This window comes from Ictidomys tridecemlineatus, chromosome 4, assembly GCF_052094955.1.
Source record: "Ictidomys tridecemlineatus isolate mIctTri1 chromosome 4, mIctTri1.hap1, whole genome shotgun sequence".
In the NCBI taxonomy this organism is placed as follows: Eukaryota; Metazoa; Chordata; class Mammalia; order Rodentia; family Sciuridae; genus Ictidomys; species Ictidomys tridecemlineatus.
This window is the reverse complement of record NC_135480.1, coordinates 87,287,066-87,311,295: the sequence shown is the minus strand read 5'-3', so window position 1 is coordinate 87,311,295 and position 24,230 is coordinate 87,287,066. Positions and strand designations below refer to the sequence as shown.

Genomic DNA, 24,230 nt, shown 5'->3' with positions numbered 1-24,230 from the left:
AAATGTGGCAGGAATGTGAGTAATACAACCTGAAGTGCAGATAAGCTACATTATTGAAACCAGCCTGTACCATTAGGTTGAAAATTAATACTGAAATCTTTCAAGAACAATTCTAAAATAGTTGTGGAAGACAGGATGATAATAACTGAATATATGAATGACTTGGTCCATGACAGCAGCAGTGGTACAGGAAACCTGAGGGCATTGGTGCTGACTAAAGGAAAGAAGGCAAGCCAGGTGGTTAATTTTTTCCCCCACCCTCTCTCTTTGGACCTAGAGAGTAAAGTGGATATATGTAGGCAACATAGGAAACCAAAAAACCTGAAAACAAACTTTTGAGATTCGGGAAACATACAGAAGTAAATTACAGCATATTAAAGGGACAAAAATGTATTAAGTTTTTTAAAAAAATTATTTGTTGAAGGACCTTAATTTATTTATTGATGGTACAGAGAATCAAACCCATTGTTTCACACATACTAGGCAAGTGTTCTACCACTGAGGTACAACCCAAGCCATGAATTAAATTTTCACTCTTTAGGTAGTGTCTACAACTATGGGTACTTTGGTTATTATAGTTTAGTAAATAGTTAAAATTGTGGACTTTAAAAGAAGATACTTTATAAACTGTTAACATAGAAAGGATTGCTTTTGGTCATATGGAATACGACCAAAAAAAAGAAACCTTTACTGAATGAGAAATAAAAGAAATACATTTTTATTATTAGGAGTTTTATTTTTATTATTAGGAGTTTTACTTAAGTAGAGTTGACATAATTAGTACCTATTCCTTTTTGTAGACATAATAATATTTTATACCAAAAAATACTCAAATTTTAGGAATGATCCAGTAAGGTGTTGTTTATAATGCTTACAAAAAGTAACTCGTGTCCAGTCCTGGGGGTGAGAAACATGCAGCAACTGATTGTCCTCAGAAGTTCGTGGAAGGATGTGCTGGAGAAACTTGGGATATTAAAAACCCTTTTTAAAATACTGATTAGTTTAATCAGCCAGTCAAAAACATTTGTTGAAACCGTATAATGTAATAAGAATAATGGTAAGATGTTCATACACAGAGGTCAAGACACTCCTTGCACAGAAGGAACTCAGTTTTTGGAGTTTTACCTTTTTAATATCTTCACAAAAATTAACTTTTTATATAAATCTGGGCCTGGTTTCTGTTGGATTCTTAGTCTGAAATATTTTATTGCAGTATAGTATATTTGTTTGATCTCTTGTTGTGTGTACCCATGAAAGTGACAGTATGGTGGGATTTTTTTTTTCCCTAAATCATAGCACCAGTTTTGTTTCTTGACTTTCTTGCAGATAGTATGCATAACAACTATACATCTGAATCTAACAGCAGCACCACTGTGAAACCATCACCAACTTCAGTTACCTTGGTCTCAAAAAATGTGACAAATGTCACCATCACACCAGTAATGACTTCTAAGATGGCAACACCAGGGTTCTCAACAAATACGACTTCCACTACTTTAAAGTCTACATCCAAAGCAACAAGTGTTTCACAGAACGTATCCCAGATGTCAACATCTAGGACAACCACAACTCAAAATAGTTTAGCGACATCATTAACAAGTACGTATTAAATTTGACCTGTTTGTTTCTGTGCTGCAAATAAGTTGTTAAATACCACATCATTCCATTCTGCAAAAATATAGAAACTTTCTGTGCTAAATTTTCCCTTGGTCTCACATAAGTATTCATACACAGAAATTCAAAAAGTTTTAGTTAATTATGATGTTTAGTTAATTATGATGTTTAAAAAACGCACTAATGCTTGTTCTCTATTTTCTTCTAGTCACAGCAACCATTCATTTTAATGAAAAATCAAAATTTGACACTGGCAGCTTTGTTGGTGGTATTGTGTTAACACTGGGCGTTTTATCTATTCTTTACATTGGTTGCAAAATCTACTATTCAAGAAGAGGCATCCGATATAGAACAATGTAAGTTTTGATTGGCTATTTCTTCACATCTCTATTATGACAGATTGCCAGTCAGGCCAATGTTCATCTCAAGGATAGATTTATATTTTGTTACTTCCCTCTGCCCAAAGTAAATTGTTAACATAAAGCCTGCAATTGCACTTGTAAATGAAAGCAGATGCATGTACCTATTAACATAATTGTATCTTATTTTAACCAAAGTTTAGCCAATGATTTTTATTTATTTATACCTGTAATCTCAAATAATCCCAAAAAATCCTATATCAGGTCTCATCAGCCTATGGACCTAGTATGTGTTATGTCTTTTGGTACGAGAAAGCATTTTTGGTAAACAGGTGTTTTTTACTGGTGATGACAAAGAGACCAAATCGAAAGAAATTCCTCTAACTAGCCCTCATGATCTGATTACCCCCCCAAAGTCTCCATCAACAAATATCACATTGGGACATGAATTTGGGATAGACACATCCAACCATTGCATGTGTACAAGAGCCAGTTCATTCTTTTGGTAATGTACATAAATATAAATAATTTCTAAAATTTGCTCAAAATTATAGGTTAACAGTTATCATTGACATGTGCACCCCCACCAAGCTTTTACATCAAAAAATTTTGGGAAATGCTGGACTGAATAAATAGGCTACTTAAAATTCCCCTGAACTTTTAATATGCTGATGTGCATTAGTAACTTCAAAAGTGAAATACAATATGAAATACTCAACTTTTTTTGCAGAAATATTTGTTAAATGAATGGACCTACTTTTGTTCAGGTAGAGCTGATGTACCTCTCAGAACTAGTATTGTGTGGAATACATTATGGGAAATATTGGAATAGGCCATTGAAATGATCTCTCTCCCCCCCACACTTTTATTGGTACATTACAATTACATAATGATGAGGTTCATCGTTACATATTTGTACATGCACAAAAGAACAGCAGAATTTGGTCAGTTGTTTCCTAGTACCTCCCTTTCACTCCCCTCCTTCCTTTCCATGCCTTCTTCCTCCCCATGTCTCCTTCCTCTACTAGTCTCCCTTCTATTTTCATGTGATCCTTCATTTTTTGACACTAGGTGTGATTTCATATAAAAGCAAATCAGACTTCTTGATACATTAAAGAGGAATTACTTTGCTGGGTGCAGTGGCTCACCCCTGTAATCCCAGCTACTTGGGAGACTGAGGATTGCAAGTTCGAGGCCACCTGGGCAACTTGGAGAGGCTCCTTCTCAAAATAAAAAGAGCTCAGTGGTGGAGCACCCCTGGGTTTAGTTCCCGATACCAAAAAAAAGTATTTATACAAATGTATCTGTTGATACTAAATGAATAGATGGAAAGTTTCGGAAAATTTCAGTTCATTGACAAAAGCGAATGTCATTTTGTAAATGAAAGTGGGATCTAGCAAATTCTGTTACTTAAAAATATTAAATTATTTTTAAATATTTAAGTAAAAAAAGACATAGTCAACATATCAAACTCATTTTAAAAGAATGAGTGGTATTTTATGAGGTTAAAGTATTCAGAAACATTAATTCCTGTCAACACATACAAGGCAGGGGATGTAACCTAGCACATGCAATGCATTGGGTTCAATCCTCAGCACCATGTAAAAATAAATAAAAGTATTGTGTCCAAAAATAAAGTGTGTAGCAATTTGAGATGAGTTTTTAAAATCACTATTTCTAGAGATTTATCTGTTTTCTTGGTTACTTTCACCAAAGGCACTTTTTTATTATAGTAAATTAGCCATTTATACATTTATTTAACTGAGTAGTGAAACAAACTTGCTTTTTTTAAATTTTAAATTAAGTACCAAGTACATAATTTTAGCCTTTTGGGAATGATTTTTTTCCACATACATATGACCAGATAATGCTGTATGCTCAATGTAAAGAAGCCAGTGTCCAAAATCCTGTATTATATGGGAAATGTGCAGGCAAGAGCAAACACCTGAGAAATTTCACTTAATTCCTATTTTCATGCATAAATCAGTAGATGATGAAAATAACATAAGCAAGTATAACTTCAACATTTTGAGGTTTTTTTCTCCATATATTAATATCTCTGAAATTAGGGTACATCTTACAGTCCATTAACTGAGAAAGTACTATGTTGTAATTTAAATTCATTGTATTTTTTTAATATTTATTTTTTAGTTTTAGGTGGACACAGTATCTTTACATCTATATGGTACTAAGGATTGAACCCAGTGCCTCGTGCATGCTAGGCAAGCACTCTACCACTGAGCCACAGCCCCAAATTGGTTGTTTTTTTAGTGTTACATTAAAAACAAAGTCTATTTTAAAAGCTAGAAATTACTTTGAAGTTGTTTTAAAAAATGGCATTCCATAAGTAAGGACAATATTTGTCCCATTAAAGAAACTGAAACTTCATATATCTACCATTAATAGACATTTCTAACTTTCCTTTTATTGGATAATAACACATTATAAAAAAATTTAGTTCCTTTTGTTTCTTAAGAGCTGCATGGAGAAGCCAGGTGTTGTGATGCACACCTGTAATCCAAGCAGCTTAGGAGGCCGAGGCAGGACTATCGAGGGTTTTAGGTCAACCTGAGCAATTTAGCAAGAGCCTATCTCAAAAAGGGCTGGGGGTGTAGCTCATTGGTAAGGTGCCCCAAGGTTCAATCCCCAGTACTGGGGGAAGAGGGAGTTGCATAGACTGTAGAATGAAATGGTTAAAAGGAATGTTTGAGGAAGACAAATTTAGTTACATGTGCCGTTTTTGTGTTTTAAGTAGTGGTAAGAATATTTAACATGAGATCCACCCTCAACAAATTCTTAAGTATAATATTGGATTACTTACAATGTTATACAGTAGATCTTTACAACTTAGTCATCTTGCATAATAAACTTTATACCCATTTAATAGCAACTCTTAATTTCCACATTCTCCCTAGCCTCAGACTTGGTTTTGAGTCTAGTTTTGTTGTTGACTAGATAGCCACTTTACTGTGTATTATATAAACAAGGCATCATAGTGTGTGTGGTCAAGAGCCCAGCCTCTGGAGAGCATTTAAATGAATGCTTAGCATCTAATTCTCTGCAAAATGAGATGATGAATAAGATGCCCTTTGCAGGCCAGGCACAGTGGCACATACCTGTAATCCCAGCCGCACTGGAGGTTGATGCAGGAGAATTGCAAGTTCAAGGGTAGCTTCAGCAATTTAGTGAGACCCTGTGTCAGAGTAGAAAAATGGAGCTGGGCACAGTGGCGCATGCCTGTAATCCCAGCAGCTGGAGAGACTGAGTCAGTAAGATGATGAGTTAAAAGCTAGCCTCAGCAAAAGCAAGGCTGCTGCGCAGCTCGGCAAGACTGTCTCTAAATGAATACAAAATAGGCTGGGGATATGGCTCAGTGGTCAAGTGCCCCTGAGTTCCCCAGTACCAAATAAATAAATAGATAAATGGGATGGGGATGTGGCTTATGGGCTAAGCACCCTTGGATTCAATCCCTGGTACCCCCCCCCAAAAAAAAAAAAAAACTTTTTCATGGGGTTCTTGTGATGATTAAATGATATGGGTGTAAAGCCTTAACAAAACACTTTACAAGTTGTTGTTCTTTTCAAAGAGGGATCTGATAGCTTAAAGATGGTTATGATAGCCAACTGGCAGAAAGTCACAAAGTCATATAGCCTTTAAGGAGCTGAGATTTGAGAACAGGTTGGTTTGAAATCTTAACCACCATGGTATACTGAATACTTTGAACTTTATACTGAGCAGGGACAGTTTTGATTGTGAAGCTTGAAATTGTTGTAATGCTACTTTCTTTATAAATATGCATATATTTGTAGGGTTTGATTCATGTCTTCATACATGTACTTTGGATAATGATGTCCATCTCATTCCACCATTTTCTCTAATTCCATGCCCCTTCCCTTCACGCCTTCTGCCCTATCTAGAGGTAGTCTGTTCCTCCCATGCTCCCCTTCTGTACCCACTATGAATCACCTTCTTTATATATAGGAGAAAACATTCAGCATTTCATCCCCAACCCTTTAAAAAAAAAAAAAAAAAAAACTTTCACTAAGCTATTTTGGACCTTGCTAAATTACTGAGACTGGCCTCAAATTTACGATCCTTCTGCCTCAGACTCCCAAGCTACTGGGACAACAGATGGGCACCATGCAGGCTTCCTATTAGTAGTGTTGATACAAATATAAAGAAAGTAATTTTAACTTTTACTGTATTTCAGTGATGAACATGACGCCATCATTTAAGGAAATATAAGGACCAAGGAAAGAAGAAACATTGATGCAGCCCTGTTCACTTTGGTTTTACTACTTTAAAACAATGCTCTCTTGAAAATAAGAAAAAAGCATAATTGGACCATCATGTGTATAATATAAAACCTGTTACATAAATGTGCATAGATTTTTTTCATCATTACTATAGGTAAAAAGGGCTTGGTTAGGTATTTAAATATTTGGAGCTTATACAGTGATCATACTCAATTTTAGCAAATACATAGTAAGACAAGTCCTATCTCATTTTTTGTGGCATTGGTTCCATGGGACCAGTAATTGAAAGACAATATCACCAAAGGGCAGGCTGCCATCTGGGTGCACAAATAAGGAGATTGTCACAACATTCAGGATCCTGAGTGTCTTTGTTGCTCACACAAAGAACTTCAGTGCTTTTCTGGAGCTGGATATATCCTAATTACTGATGCCACAGCAGAAATTACACCATTGAGTAAACCAGGTCTGAAACATGATTTAAGAAAGCATCAACATTTGTTTTATAGTAGTTAATCTAGAAACAATACATACTCCCCAAAAATAAAATCTTCAACTAAAACCCCAAACACCCTATTGATGATTCATTAGAGAGCATGTATTTTTATTAATTTCTTTTTGAACTTTCAGTGTTAGTTTGATATAATCTTTTTTTCTCTGTAATTTAGGCAAATGCAGTGTTTTAACACAATGTTTTTAAAACTCAGTTGTAAGAATAGCATTATAGGAAAAACTAGATTATTTGCTACTGTGATAATTTTGTCACCACTGGAAATTGCTTTTATTTCATATTCACTTGATTTTATATTTAGTGACTATTTTGAAGAAATGTAGAGCTGCTTTCAAAACCTAGAAATTTTTAATAGAATGTAAAAACATCTAACTTTAAAAAGCTCCATTTTTTTTCCCAGAATAATATTTAGAACCTTGTATTATCAAAACTGTAGATTAATGCTGTTTTAAACCAGGGATTATGGGCTCTCCCCAGGCTACTAAACCTGCAGGATGAAAGTGCTGCATTTTCATACACTGTTAACTTGACTCAGATTTGGGGAAACGACATTTTTATACTTAAGTACATTGTTGGAGTAAATTCTTATTTTAATCAGGAAATTTCCTGCTTCCTTTTGGGTATTCACCTAGACTACTCCACTGTTTAAGAGGAGTTACTCTCAGATGCACTATGTTAATGAAGAGGAAAAAAGCACAGTATTTTTTTTTTAATTACACATTATATTTTGGAGTGTTTTTAGTTTTACAGTTTATATTCCAGCACTCAAACTCAGGGTGAACTTTTAACAAGAGTTATTTAGTCACTAAATACTAAGATAATATTTCTATCTTAGAGGACCCAAAGTAAATCACACCAATTTCTGACAGGTTAAAAATATGCTAAGATTTCCTAATGAACATGATAGGAACAAAAGATAAGGTAACTTTTGTGATCAGCTTGTGGTTTGCAGAAAATGACAATGTCAAGAATTTGGTATAAAAGGATCATGTCTACTTGCTGTGCATTTTGGCCAACTAATGTGGTGATATGGATAAAAACTATTCAAAATATGGATATCATTGGATCTGTGACACATGCAATATGGAGGAAATTTTATGAAACTTGTATGGTTAGATTAGTTTGAAATGTGGGCTGATGGGTAAGTTTATGTTATTGCTAGGCCTTAACTGGTTGTGCAAACACTGCATTCATTTCTTTGCAAAATATAGTTATGATATACTTTATAGTGGTGAGGGCCTTTTCAGTTGAACTTGTTTTATCTCTTGCATTTTTGATATTTCAGTTACCAGCCTGAAGTTTTTCTTGAATATTTACTTCTTTAGCACTTTGAAAACAGAAAATCACTTTTTAAGTACTAAGTGTTTAAATTTTGCCTTGCAAGTTTGCTTTTTAGGTTGGGAATATTGTAGTTATGTTCTTTCTGTCTGTAAGCAGTATAATTTGTTACCTTCAAATATCAGTACTTTCAGTAAAGTGTTTTTTAATATCTGCAGAAATTGGAAAAATCAGTAATATAAAACAACATATTACTTTGGAACACATTTCAGTAAGCATAAATTTATCTTCTGTTTACTTATACAAATGCTTGATTTTCTTTGCATTCCTTTAAAATGTACTTATTAAATGTTTAAATATCAGGCAGAAGCCATGCTTTGATTTTAAAACTTCTCTGGATAATCCATAATAGAAATAATTCAAATAGAAAGTTGGCAGTATACAGTGATAAAATTTGTATTCTCAGAAAATTTTTTTAAAATTCCTGTGAACTTTTTTTTTTCTTTTATAATGACCAGCTTTTGGTATATCATTGTTACTGAGATCTATTTTTAGAATAAAATTTGTTCTCCATTTAAAGTGTTTAGTGCTTGGTCATTTTGTGAAATTCAAGAGAAATTAATAGAAAACAAAAGCCCAAAGGGAGATTGCAGGTGCTAAGCTAACAGTCCCAAGAAGTGGTATTTGAAATGTAGTTGCCTGGACAAGCAGCAGCCTTATCTGAAACTTTTTTAAAAATGCAAATTCTTAGACCACAACCCTGTCCTGTTGAACCAGAAACTATAAGTAGAACCTAGCAATCTAATAAGCCCAGTAGATTATTGTGATATACACCAAAGTTTTGAGAACCACTGCTTGGAGGATTTTTCATGTGAATGTGTTCTTTTTTTCTGCTAGGCAGAAATTTTAAGAGCATACTGTTCCAAGACACACTGGCTACAAATACATTAATGTATGGCATTTTACAGAGTGACTTAAATATTATGGAGTAATCAAAAATAAAAAAGGTGCTGTCGTTATTTATATAATAAAGTACCCTCCTTTAGGTAAGCTCTGAACTCAACATTGTTTAGGTTTAAATCTTGCTCTACTACTTACTAGCTGTATGACCTTGGATGTAAATTACTCCTGTCCTAATTTCATAGGATTATCCTCAAAGTATTTAGGAATTCATTGGGTTAAGGTTCTGAAAGATAAGAAGTTTCAAGATCAAGGGGCCAGCCTCTGGTAAGGGCCTTGTGCATCATTACGTGATGAAGAGTATAGAGGGACTGGAACCTACTCCCAAATAACAGTGTTAGTCCTTGTTATGGCGTAGATATAAGGTATCCCCCAAAAGCTCATATGAAAGTCACTGCAGGAATTTTCAGGGGTAAAGTGGTTGTATTGTGAGAATTGTAACCTAATTAAGTGGATTGATCCACTGATGTGAACTGCAGGTGGAATGTGGCTGGAGGAAATAGATTACTGGTGAGTGGAGCTCTTTCTGCTTCCTGGTTGCCATGCCCTTCCACCACGATATTCTGCCTCACCTTGGGTCCACAGCTATGAATTCGGCCAGCCATGGACTGAACCTCTAAAATTGAGCCATTATTTTACTCCTTTAATTGTTCTTGTCAGGTCTTTTGGTCACAATGATGAAAAAGCTGACTAAAACGTCCCTTAATGCCACCAGAGCCCTCATAACCTAAAACACCTCTGCAAGGTCTTACCTTTCAGTGCTGTCACACTGGCAATTAAATTTCAATTTAAGTTTGGGAGGGAACAAGCATTCAAGCCATAGCAGATACTCTCTATTAATAAGTTCAGTTTTCTAAGATTTTAAAAAAGCCTTTTAGTATTTTTTTTTCTTTATAAATCTTCCCTCCCCAGCTTTCTGTGGCTTTACTCTGGGCTTGTGTAACTTGCTTTTGACTGATTGGTCTTGAGTTAAAGATTATGTCTGGAGGTGGGGAGGAGGTCCTCTTGGTTTTTCAGCTAATCCCTTTTTAAGAAATTGTTATATGTGCCTAGAAAACTACATATGAAATATACAGAAATGTCGGCTAATGACATCACTCAGTTGACAGAAGAGACAGTACCAAGTATAGCTACCCACAAACCAAACTAGCCCTGGGAGGATTCAAGGATCCATTTAAGAATCTGGAGCAAAACAAAGAATATCCACATATAAAAGATTGCTGGTGGGATTGGATACTTGACAAGCAGAGAGCTAAGAAGTAGAGGCTATGGGTATAAACCACCTGGGCTGCTTCACTAAGGACACCAGCATCTTTTTGCACAAAGTTAATAGCCATTTCCACTAGAGCAAAGAGAGCCCCCAAACCCCCTTTCTTCATGAAGCAACCAGTATTTGCCACTCTAGGATGAGAGCTGCCATCTTTCCCAACCCCCTGAATGTACCTAGTGCTTAAACCTGTGACCTCTGTGCAAATACATTCTCTATATGGGCTGTGTACTATACCCACACACACTTCAGACATGGGAGCCATTGCCGTAGCAAGCTAGTTTGTACCTTATCCTCTAGAGTCAAGTCTGTTCATGTCAGTGCTCCAGACACCAGGTTCAACTGCCACTGAAAGCTAGACCATGCTCCAGACCCTGGCTCCAAGGCTGTGCAGCATGCCCACATCTCAAACACCAAAGCTACTACTACAGCAAAAGTACTCACTCCTAAGATCCTAAAGCCACTGTCTCCTTGTATATGCCCAGACACCAGCTCAGCCACCACAGAGAACTAGGCGTCACCTTGATCTTAGGCACTGTAGCCATGTGCACACACATGCTCTTACCTCCAGTTCCCTGGCTGCTTCATAAGCACCCACTTATCAACTCATCAGCTGGAATGCCTGACTCTGGGAGCCTATGCCATTACATACTCAACCTCTTGACCATGGTCCCTCCACATGGACCCATGCTTTGGGCTGTTGCTCCATAGGAGTTCCACAGGTGTCACTAATCAGACACCTGTGCCACTGCCACCACAAGTGGGTCCACAAACTTTAACAAATTGACTGCTAAAGACAAAATTATTTAAAGTGGTAGCTAGATAAGACACCTCCCCTCATTGCTTGTAGACCAGATACTGGACACTAAAGAAAACCTGGATGCAAAAAGGCTGATGCCAGAAAATAGGTGGGACCCAAGACAGCGGCCCAGAAGGAGGCAGCAGTCTGTGTCACTCTGTGACCTGGGATCCAAGTTGTGAGAATACTGCTCTGCCAGGAAGCAGCGTACCTGTCCAGGCCTCAGTGTCAGAGTAGGTCTCCCAACTATATGCCCACGCTGGACTACCAGGTTCCCCATGAGAGACCACTGGTGGCAGCAGCAGCACCCACAAAGAACTTTTGACTGGCCACCCAAGCAAAAATCATGGATGCCACTCCCACACAGGACACCCGGCAGCTTCCTGTGAGTAGGAACTGTCAAGATGCCACTACCCCAGTGTGGACCCCCATCTACCAACATGGGGCTCCACCAGTGGCTGCCATCTTGGGACTCTCCATTTTTTTTTTCTTTTTTCAGAGCTTGATATTAGCAGCAGACATAATCCCCTAATTGCAGTAGCCTGCCTGCACCGGGGAACTTCACACAGGCTTTGAAGTCAGCTGACACTACAAGCCACAGAGCTTGCCATTGAACTCATCCAACACCATCGCTGGACTCCCCACACCCGAACTGACACTCCACCACTGAATGCAGGAGCCTCTATCTTGGGTCACCTTCATCACCATCTTCCAGTTTCTAACAACCCCCTTTCCCCAGCAGCCGCTAACCTGGCGCAATGACACCCTGGTTACCTTCACCTTCCTGAGGTGGAGATACCAGCTAACAACAGATGACCCCACCTATTGGATGAGAAGGGAAGCAGGAAAGACACTGACCTCCAATCAAAACAAGTCTTATGCCTTCCTTCAAGATTTTTTTTCTTTTTTTCCCCCTCTCCCTCTCCTTTCTCCAGCCCTCACATCCCCAACATATGTGAAACCAAATACTTTACATGAATTAGGATTTTGAGGACTGGAATGTATGAATAGTATATTATAGTTGTGTTGTATATTCTTTTTAATTGTATTAATTTTTTCTTTTTCCCCCCACCAATTTCTGCTATTTTAACAATTTTTCTTGATATATATATATGTGTTTGTTTTATGTACTCTGCTTTCTTCTCACTTACTTATCTACCCAAATTTACTTCCTCTCCTTTCTCCTGCTGCTAATATCAAGCTCTGAGAAAACATGGATGTCAACTATTTATACCCAGCAAAATTAAGCTTTAGATTTGATGATGAAATAAAAACCTTCCATGATAAACAAAAAGTTGAAAGATCTTAATAACTCAAAATCCTGCGCTACAGAATATCTTGGTAAAATATTCCATGAAGAGGAATTGAAAAAACATGAGAATCAGCAAAGGGATGCATTACACTAAAGGAAAAACTAATCAACAGAGAAACCAAGTCAAGTTAAATACCAAAAATAAAAAAAAATGGCTGGAAATACAAATCATGTCTTAATAATAACCCTGAATGTTAGTGGCTTAAACTCACCAATTAAAAGACATACTGGCAGATTGGATTTTTTAAAAACAATATGCTGCCTCCAAGAGACTCATCTCATAGGAAAACGCATCCACAGACTGAAGGTGAAAGGTTGGGAAAAATCATACTGCTCACATGGACTGCGGAAACAAACAGGGGTTTCCATCCTCATATCAAATAAAGTAGAACTCAAGCCAAAGTTAATTAAAAGGGATAAAAAAGGATATTTCATACTGCTTAAGACAACAATTCATCAATGAGACATAACAATAATAAATTTATATGCCCCAAACAATGGAGCATCTATGATCATCAGACATACTCTTATCAGGTTCAAGAGTCAAATAGACCATAACACAATAATTCTGGTTGACTTTTAACACACCTCTTTTACCACTGGATAGATCATCCAAACAAAAGCTAAACAAAGAAACTAGAACTAAATAATACAATCAATAACTTAGACTTAACTGACATAGAATATTTCATCCTTCAATGAACGAATATACTTTGTTCTCAGCAGCACATGGATCCTTCTCTAAAATAGACCATATACTATGTCACAAAGTAACTCTTACCAAATTAAAAAAAGTAGAGCTACTACCCTGCATTCTATCAGAATGGAATGAAATTAGAAATCAATGATAAAATAAAAAATACAAGCTACTCCAACATCTGGAGACTAAATAATATGCTACTGAATGAACAATGGGCTGCAAAAGACACCAAGGAGGAGATTAAAAGATTCTTAGAGCTGAAGAAGAACACAGATACAACATGTTGAAATCTCTGGGACACTATAAAGGCAGTACTAAGAGGAAAGTTCATTGCATGGAGTTCATTTCTTAAAAGAAGAAAAAGTCAACAAATAAATTACTTTGACATTACATCTCAAAGCCCTAGAAAAAAGAACAAAAAATAAACACCAAAAGCAGTAGAAGATAGGAAATAATTAAAATCAGAGCTGAAATCAATGAAATTGAAAAAAAAGAAACAATTAAAAAAATTGACAACAAAAAGTTGGTTCTTTGAAAAAATAAATAAAATTGACAGCCATGCTAATAAAAAAGAGAGAGAAAACTCAAATTACTAACATACATGATGAAAAACAAAATATCACAACAGACACTACAGAAATACAGAAGATAATTAGAAATTGTTTTGAAAACTTGTACTCCAATAAAATAGAAGATACTAAAGGCATTGACAAATTTCTAGAGTTATATGATTTGCCCAAATTGAATCAGGATGATATTCACAATTTAAACAGATCACTTTCAAGTGATGGAATAGAAGATGCCATCAGCAGCCTACCAACTAAGAAAAGCCCAGGACCAGATGGATATACAGCTGAGTTCTACAAAGCCTTTAAAGAAGAACTAATACCAATACTCTTCCATTTATTTCAGGAAATAGAAAAAGAAGGAGCACTTCCAAATTCGTTTTATGAGGCCAATGTCACCCTGATTCCAAAACCAAAGACACATCAAAGAAAGAAAACTTCAGGCCAATATCTCTAATGAACATAGATGCAAAAATTCTCAATAAAATTATTGCAAACAAAATACAAAAACATCAAAAATATAGTGCACCACAATCAAGTGGGGTTCATCCCAGGGATGCAAGGTTGGTTCAACATATGGAAATTAATAAGTGTAATTCATCACATCAATAGACTTAAACATAAGAATCATATGATCATCTCAGTAGATGCAGAAAAAGCATTCGGCAAAATATAGCACCCCTTCATGTTCAAACACTAGAAAAACTAAGGGGTAACAGGAACATATCTACACATTGTAAAAGCTATAAATGCTAAGCCTCAGGCCAACAACATTTTAAATAGAGAAAAAATGAAAGAATTTTCTCTAAAACCTGGAACAAGATAGGGATGCCCTCTTTCACCACTTCTACTTAGCATGGTTCTTGAAACACTGGCCAGAGCAATTAGACAAAAGAAATTAAAGGGATACAGATAGGAAAAGAAGAACTCAAATTAGCACTATTTGCCGACGATATGATGTATACCTAGAAGACCCAAAAAATTCCACCAGAAAACTTCTAGAACTAGGAATGAATTCAACAAAGTAGTAGTATACAAAATCAACACCCATAAATCAAAAGCATTTCTGTATATCAGTGACAAATCCTCTGTAAGGGAAATGAGGAAAACTACCCCATTCTCAATAGCCTCAAAAAAAAAAAAAAAAAAACTTGGGAATCAACAAAAGAGGTGAAAGACATCTACAATGAAAACTATAGAACCCTAAAGAAAGAAATCAAAGAAGACCTTAGAAGATGGAAAGATCTCCCTTGCTCTTGGATAGGCAGAATTAATATTACCAAAATGACCATACTACCAAAAGCACTATACAGATTTAATGCAATTCCAATCAAAATCCCAATCACATTCCTCATAGAAATAGAAAAAGCAATCATGAAATTCATCTGGAAAAATAAGAGACCCAGAATAGCTAAATCAATCCTTAGTAGGAAGAGTGAAGCAGGTGAAATACCAGACCTTAAACTATACTATAGAGCAATAATAACAAAAACGGCATGGTATTGGTGCCAAAATAGACCTATAAACTAATGGTACAGAATAGAAAACACAGAGACTAACCCACATAAGTACAGTTATCTTATATTAGACAAAGGCACCAAAAACATACATTGGAGAAAAGATAGCCTCTTCAACAAATGGCACTGGGAAAACTGGAAATTCACATGCAACAAAATGAGAGAGAATTTTTTTTTTTAATATTTATTTTTTAGTTCTCGGTGGACACAACATCTTTGTTGGTATGTGGTGCTGAGGATCGAACCCGGGCCGCACGCATGCCAGGCGAGCGCGCTACCGCTTGAGCCACATCCCCAGCCCCAACAAAATGAAATTAAACCCATATCTCTCACCATGCACAAAACTTAACTCAAAGTAGATCAAGGACCAAGGAATTAAACCAGAGATCCTGTGTCCAATAGAAGAAAAAGTAGGCCCCAGTCTCCATCATATCGGATTAGACCCCTATTTCCTTAATAAGACTCCTATAATGCAAGAATTAAAATCAAGAATTAATAAATGGGATGAATTCAAACTAAAAAGCTTCTTAGCAAAAGAAACGATCAGTGAGGTGAATAGAGAGACTACATTTTGGGAACAAATTTTTACCACTTGCACATCAGAGCACTAATCTCCAGGGTATATAAAGAACACAAAAAGCTAAACACCAAAAAGAAACCCAAATAATTAATAAATAGGCTAAGAAACTGAACAGATACCTCACAGAAGGTGATATACAATCAATCAACAAATATGAAAAAAATGTTCAACATAAGAAATGTAAATCAAAACTAAGGGGCAGGGGCTGTGGCTCAGTGGTAGAGTGTTTGCCTTATACATGTAAGGCAATGAGTTTGATTCTCAGAACCATATAAAAATAAATAAACAAAATAAAGGTATTATGTCCATCTACTCCTAAAAATTTATATACATTTTTTTAAAAAATTAAGATTTCATCTCACTCCAGTCAGAATGGAGCTATTAAGAATACAAACAACAATAAGTGCTGGCGAGAATGTGGGGAAAAGGACACATTCATACATTGTTGGTGGGACTGCATATTGGTGCAACTAACATGGAAAGCAGTATGGAGATTCCTTGGAAACTTGGAATTGAACCACCATTTGACTCAGCTAGCCCACTCCTTGGTCTATATTCGAAGAACTTTAAAAAAAATGGCATACTACTGGGACACAGCCACATCAATGTTTATAGCAGCACAATTCACAATAGTGAGACTGTGGAACCAAATTAGATGCCTGTCAGTAGATGAATGGATAAGGAAAATGTGGCATATATACACAATGGAATATTACTCAGCAATAGAAGAGAATAAAATCATCACATTTGTAGGTAAATGGATGGAGTTGGAGAATATAATACCAAGTGAAGTTAGCCAATCCCCAAAACCAAATGTTTTCTCTGATATAAGGAGGCTGATTCATAGTGAAGTTAGGAGGGAAAACATGGGAAGATTAGAGGAACTCTAGATAGAACAAATGGGAGGGGGGAAGTGCCAAGGCCAATGTCTCGGCTTGGCACCAGAATCACGAGGCACTCACAGCTTTGTAGGTTCAAACAGCAATTCTTTATTCCAGCTCTCACACCACCTCCACACAGGTCCAGGGGCAAACGCGTTCTGCTGTCTCCCGCACCAACCACCTACACCACGAGGCTCTCTCCAAATCCCATTTTAATCTCACGAGAACTCAATGGGAACAAGCAGCAGGAACACCCTAATCCCAGCAATAATCTTCAACTTCCAACTTCCCTAAAACCCATTATCTTAAACTGGCAACGCCTTAAACTCAAGGAGCCGGTTACTTCCTCAAACCTGATCAGCTCTAAACCCGAATCCGCCTTGGTCCTTGAGCAAGGTCACCTTATTAAAGCATGCATGCAATGTTCCATCAAATGTCCTCTAAGCAGCATGGGGTACGCTTGGCAAGGAAATTTCGATGCGTCATTCCTACTTGGTAATGGCCCTCAGCATCTCCCCCCTTCTGATTAATTAAACAACAAGCAATGCGGCTTAGGACCGTGCCTGGTAGGTTGTCCAATTCAACATATGGTTCTTACCCGTCATCGGATGAACTGACCTCTAGGCGTCAGTCCCCTGTCTTAGGTTGAATCCACTGCAATCAGATCAACCCGTCGCTGACTACCGGTCCAGCATTCAGCCATGCTTGTAAATAGGCCTAAGCACCAGTGGGGGGGTGAGGTTCTTGCCTCACCTCTGTTGGCCCCCAAATTTAACCTTGGTGCCAGTGGGGGGGTGAGGTTCTTGCCTCACCTCTGTTGGCCCCCAAATTTTAGACCATCACTAGTAGAAGGGAGGAAGATACAGAAATGCCACAACACCAAGCCAATTGACGGCTCCTTTGGAAAAATTGCATCACTGGTGACACCATCAGCAAAGATGTCAGCATTACCACAATTAACATGGGGTGCGCTGGCAAGGAAATTGCATCACTGGTGACACCATCAGCAAAAATATGCCAGCAGTACCACAATTCGCTGCACCAGACGATAGTTCACAATGCATGCAACTGATATATAGTCCAGGCAAGTTCTGCAGGCAGTTCAAATCGGAGGAGTCTATCAATATGTCCATTTCCTCCCAAAGTAAATCAAGTCCTTGATTGAGCATTACTTGTTGAGTTATATTCATTGATGCATCAGTTTATACAGTTTACTGTGGTAGCTATCATAGAAGCTGTAGTTTGGTTTTCTTAGTCTTCACCGGCACCGGGATGGAGATGGGAATTCTGGCAATGATGTTAAAGAGACATTATCCTGAACAGAATTATTAAATATGATGAAAAGGAAAAGTGAAAGTAAACAAACAGATCTGTTAATCACCTTTAAAAACAATAGTAAGCAAACAGATCTATTAACCACCTTTGAAAACAATCATTAACAGCTGTTTACCTAATTAGATTAAACCACTTAAATCACGTGAATAAAAAAAAAATTCGGATCCATTTTTTCATGAGCGCTCCTCATAGAAAAATATGGACATACACACATACTGACATGCAACACAAAACAGTGCAGACATAACATACAACACATAAGACAATAATAATGGCCTTGTAGCTTTACCTAGGTAAAATCTCCATTGCAATGTTTAAAAACTCCACAGTCAAAAAATAAAAAACAGTCAAAAAACAAAACTGATCAGAAAAACATTAACCTAGGTTTGTATGAGCTCAAAAAATAAAATAGAACTACGATGTGGGAAAAATGCAATAATAAAATAGATATTGAAAAAAAAGGCACCGTGGTTAATCACTGTCGCAGATGTAAGAATAGCCAAGCTGGAGCTCTGGATTTCAGCTGTTATGGATTTCAGTCAAATCATCTTCTTTTTCTGTAGAAATTGTTTTGGTTAACCTCTCTGGAATCCAAATCGGCTGCTGTTCTCCCTGTGGGAACACACAAACGGAACCCCGACTCCAGACAATAACTGGGTCGGGACCTTTCCATTGTCCTGTTAGAATATCTTTCCAAAGTACCTTAGGCTTATGTACATTTTTCGGATACATATGTCTTTCCGCAGCACTAAGTCCTAATGAATCCAAGTTTAGAAAGTTTAGAGTAAAAAAGGGTTATTTTAAGTTTATCTTTGGGGGATATATACCCCTTTAAGATCCTTTTAAATTTAAGTCTTTCAAAAAGAATTCTGCCTTAGTTTTTTAGAATTACTTTAGTCCTTTTAATTTTTAGATGTGGTTTTAAACCATAGTTGTCTTAGCCTTTTGCATTTTCTATCTGAAATACCTTTACTTGACATTTTTAACCATTTTCTGTCTTATTTCTATCTTCTAGTTTTCTTCTAAGGTTTTTATATTTACCCTTAGTAGCTTTTTTCTCTCCTAGTTTTCTTTTGTTTCCTATTTTGTGGGTTTAAAATTCTTGTCTTTCTACATCTTTTTTATCTTCCTATATCTTTTTTATCTTTCTACATCTTCTCTCTTTTTTTTTTACCTTTCTGTACTTCTGTTTTTGAAGTTTTCCACTTCAAATTTTTAATCTTCTTTATCTAAATCTTTTATCTTATTATCTTCCCATTTTCATGGGTTATTTTTTTTTCTCCGTCATGAAGGCATCTTAACCACCTTCAATTTAACCTTTTAAAGCCTTTAGCAACTTATTTAGATATTTTACAACCTTTTACTTTACCACACAAAGATTATCTCATCTCCCTCTTTTTAGTTTAATAAATATATTTTAATAGTTAATAGTTTGAGTAAAGCAATCTTTTATCCGCCATGAAGGTATCTCGACCACCTTCAATTTAACCTTTTAAAGCCTTTTAAATATCATCTATACTGTACTTTTAAATGTACTTTTTCACCACCTACAGCTTCACTCTTTTAAACGAGGCTTATATTCTGTTTAAATCGCTTAATATTAGTTTACATGGCTGCCCTTCAACCAAAGGCTTTTTTTTTTTTTAACTCCATTGAGAAGCTTTGTCTCAATCTGCCATGTACAAATACCTTTTTCTTCTTTCTTCCTTTCTCAAGCTTTTAAAGTAAGTCTAGTTTCTTCAAAATCTTTTTAAATAGCATTTACAACCTTTTAATTTACCACACAGATTATCTCATCTAGAAACATTTATTTAACCTTTAACCTTTTATATTAAAATATATTTCTACATCTTGAACCTTTTTATATCCCTTTTTTAACCGTTAACGCTTTTTATAAATTCACATTCTGAAACAACCCTTATAAAATTACTCCACTTTAATAAGATGAAATATTTTCATGTTTTCTAAGGTACTATTATACTGTAATTGAAACCCAACTGAAACTTCTTATACACTTTGTATATAAATTACACATGATAGAATCTTAATACTTAGTAACCTTGTTTCAGCAAAGACACAGACCAAAGCAATAATAAACCTTTTTCCATTCACCAATTTATGAAAATACACATAATGCTTAAATTTATTACTTTATGGAACTTAATAAGTAAAGAGTACTTGATTTCATATCTAGTGGTTGATATTTTAACATTTTAGCTTTGTAAATTAATCAGATGTCTGTAAAAAAACCAAGATCTTAGACAAGTATAGTAAACAGAACTAGCCATCTCTTTCTTGTTCAAGAAAAATCCTTCTACAGGATACCATGATGGCCCCTTTGATATACTTAATAACTCGTCTTTAAAAAGCCATGGGCTACATTTTTGTATCATATCAACATATGCCCTAATTTTTCTTGGTCTTACTGGGGTGCCTCCTTCCTCTAACAATCTCTCTTCCTCGGAGGCGAAAAACTTCAAACCTTGAGTCAACCATTTTCCCCAGTTTGCCTGAGAAAGTTCTAGGAACAGGCAACTTGAAATAAAAACAAAATAAATCAAAACAAGAACACGTTGTTTTTTGAAATGGTCACCCATTTTTTTGCTCTCCTTCAGGATCGAGCAAATTCACTTACCCCCAAGCTTCAGACATCCCAAGTACGGGCCACCATAATGCCAAGGCCAATGTCTCGGCTTGGCACCAGAATCACGAGGCACTCACAGCTTTGTAGGTTCAAACAGCAATTCTTTATTCCAGCTCTCACACCACCTCCACACAGGTCCAGGGGCAAACGCGTTCTGCTGTCTCCCGCACCAACCACCTACACCACGAGGCTCTCTCCAAATCCCATTTTAATCTCACGAGAACTCAATGGGAACAAGCAGCAGGAACACCCTAATCCCAGCAATAATCTTCAACTTCCAACTTCCCTAAAACCCATTATCTTAAACTGGCAACGCCTTAAACTCAAGGAGCCGGTTACTTCCTCAAACCTGATCAGCTCTAAACCCGAATCCGCCTTGGTCCTTGAGCAAGGTCACCTTATTAAAGCATGCATGCAATGTTCCATCAAATGTCCTCTAAGCAGCATGGGGTACGCTTGGCAAGGAAATTTCGATGCGTCATTCCTACTTGGTAATGGCCCTCAGCAGGGAAGTGAGCGGGTAAAGAGTGTAAAAAAGATGGTAGAATGAGATGGACGTCATTACCCTAAGTACATGTATGAAGACATGAATAATGTGAATACACTTTGTATACAGCCAGAGATATGAAAAGATGGGCTCTATATGTGTAATATGAATTGTAATGCATTCTGCTGTCATATATAACAAACCAAAATAAAAAGATAAAGTTTAAAACAAAAAAGGCTGATGTGTTTGTTATGGTTAAAAAGGGTAACCCTAAGGCAGAAAGAGAAAGCTCTACTGCAGTTGAAACCCTGTCCTGGTTAGAGGAATTGGCAGATGCTCCTTACCTATATATTTCAAGGTTGAAAAGAAGTTTGTTGCTACTGTTCACAAAAACAGTGGTGACAAAAATACTGGTACCAGGGTGGTTAAACTTCACAAAATACCTACATCCTACTTAAGGTGCCACAAAAGCTATTGAGTCGCAGCAAAAACCCCTTCAGTCAGCATATGCGAAAACTGAGCACCATTCCTGGGACTATCTTGATCATCCTCACTGAGCGCCACAGAGGTTAAGAGTGATACTCCTGAAGCAGCTGAACAGCGGCTTGTTACTTTTCACTGGATCTCTGTGTAATAGGTTCCTTTGTGTGGAACACACCAGAAATTTGTTATTGCCACGTCCACAAAGGTTGAGATTAGCAACGTGAAAACTCCAAAACACCTTACTGATGCTTCAAGGAAGCCAGATGCCAAGATGATGAGATCTTTGGTGCAGAGAAATAGCAATACAAGATTACAGAGCAGCACTAAGTTAATCAGAAAGCTGTGGACTCACAAATTTAACCCCAAACCATAGCTATTTCTCAGCGCCAGGGCAACATGTGCTCCATTTTGCTCTAACGAGAGTTTATCTTCACAAATTGGTGTCCTAAATTTCTTACCAAGAATCTAAATAATTGATACATGTTGTATGTCTGCTTTTTTATTTTGCCACCATCAATTTGGTCTTTTAAACATATATTCTTTCCTTCCTGGATGTGGGGTGGGACTCCGCTAGCATAATGAGGATTTTTCCTGTGCTATGGAGTGGGATTGGAAGAGAACTCCTTGGGCAATGGAGCCTGGTCCTTCCTAGTTTTTTGTTTTGTTTTGTTTTTTTTTAAGTTGTATTTGGATGCAATACTTTATTTTACTTATTTATTTTTATGTGGTGCTGGGGACCAAACCCAGGGTCTCACACCTGCAAGGCAAGTGCTCTACCACTTAGCTACAGCCCCAGCCATAGTACTGCAGAATCATGTTTCCTTTGCATCTAGGTTTCTTCACTCAGCGCTGAGAGCCATAGCCAAGTAGGAATGACGCATGGCAATTTCCTTGTCAGCCTACCCAATGTTGCTTAGAGGGAGGACTCTCCATTGTGCAATGGGCTTGCCTTGGTCCCAGGTCATTTGCAGTGACATTGCATGAATGTTTGAGAGTTTTGGTTTGAAAGGTGACCTTGCTCAGGGATTAGGGTGGATCCGGGTTTAGGGTGGATCCTGCTGGGAATAGGGCGTATCCTGCTGCCTCAGGCGCCCCCTCCTGGAGTTCCCATAGAGTTCTCTCGGGGTACTGGAGAGTATTTGGTACGCAGAGCCCAGAGCCCGGTGGAGGTAATGTATTTTCCCCAGAACGTGCGTGTAGAGTGCCAGTGAGAGTTCGGGAATAAAGAGTTGCTGTTGGCTCAGTTATTTTGTGTCCAGCCAGACTGCGGCAACTCAGTGCTTATAAGATTCTTCCAGAGTGATTTACTTAGACTGCTGATTTACTTTCATTGTGATCATATTAATTTATTCATCTACTACATACTTGCAGGTTTCCAATATTTGGTCATTGCAAATAATGCCAGTGTGAATTCTTGTATATGACCTTTGGTGCAAACTTGCATGTATTTATTTGTGTTTATAACTAGGACTAGAATTGCTGGGTGTGGGTGCATGGGCATGCACTGCTTTCACAGATAAAATGTTAAGTAATTTTCAAAGTGATTCACACTTTGCATGCACATGGAAGCGAGAGAGTTCCTGTTGTTCCATGTTCTCACCAACACCTGATTTGTCAGTCCCCAATTTTAGTAGTTTGGGTAAGTGTGCAGTGGTTTTGCACTGTGGTTTATTTTTCCATTTCCCTTATAACTAATGAACTTAAACACCTTTACACATATTTGTTGGCACCTTGACTATACTTCTGTGAAGTGTAAAGTATACTCTTGTGAAGTAAGTACCAATTTAAACTTCATCCCCATTTAACTTAAATAGTATATGGCATATACAAACTATTTTCATTAAATATTTATAACAAAAAAGTATTTCATTATATCCTTTGAAAATGCTTCAAAAATTTTGTTATTCTTAATACTTTCAGTTATTGTATATGGGAGTATAGATACATTGACAACTTCCAAATACATAATACCTATTAAAAGTGAAATATTTGATAAATACAAGCATTTTATATCTACTTCACTTGTGTGTGTTCATATAGATTCATTACTAGGCTTATAGTAAAGGGGAGAACACAATTTAAAGGATATCTTTGTATATAAACAGCTGACAACCTTGTGAAAATTCTTAAAGAGGAAAATGAGTTGGAGACCCGAGATGGAGTCCTAGAAGATTTCTGTTGTGGGAAGAATTCAGTTTTCTGTCCTTTTCCTGTAGCAGCACCACCAACCCCCACCTTCCACCAGTACACACCCCTGCATACTAACACCTCTCTCCCATTTTGGGAAAAGAGTCTTTTGTCCACAAGTGTCTGGATTTATCACTTTCTAACTACTTGAAGACTATGTCCATTTCTATTAAAAGAATATTTATCATCAATTAATAAAACATTTAATTTCTATTAAAAACATTTATCATAATTGGTTAAAGAACCATTTAAAGTGCTTACTTTTATGTGGAACTTTTACCATGTTGATGCTACTGCTGATACTTAAAACAGTTGAGGAGTATAGCTCAGTGATAGAACTTGTTTAGCATGCACAAAGCTGATTTCAATTTGCAGCGCACACACAAACATGTGCACACACACACAAAGTTTGAGACCACGTAGCAAAAGTCCTCCTGGAAGTCCTATACTACTGCTTTTCTATGGGATCAGGAAGGGAATTTCTGGGAACTCAGGCA

General features: G+C 36.8%; 1 protein-coding gene and 1 pseudogene across 1 annotated transcript in view; both read left to right on the top strand.

The window, feature by feature from the left end:
• Nucleotides 1-8,594, top strand: part of Tmem123 (transmembrane protein 123) — a 62,179-nt gene extending 53,585 nt beyond the window's left edge. The window contains exons 4-6 of the mRNA XM_005329122.3: nt 1,327-1,599; nt 1,823-1,970; nt 6,184-8,594. Of these exons, the coding sequence (XP_005329179.2) occupies nt 1,327-1,599; nt 1,823-1,970; nt 6,184-6,208 (446 nt within the window). The 3' untranslated portion in view covers nt 6,209-8,594. The remainder of the gene's footprint in view (nt 1-1,326; nt 1,600-1,822; nt 1,971-6,183) is intronic.
• A 12,476-nt stretch (nt 8,595-21,070) lies between these two features.
• Nucleotides 21,071-21,995, top strand: LOC101967108 (large ribosomal subunit protein eL6 pseudogene; annotated as a pseudogene).
• The last annotated feature ends 2,235 nt before the right edge of the window (nt 21,996-24,230 follow it).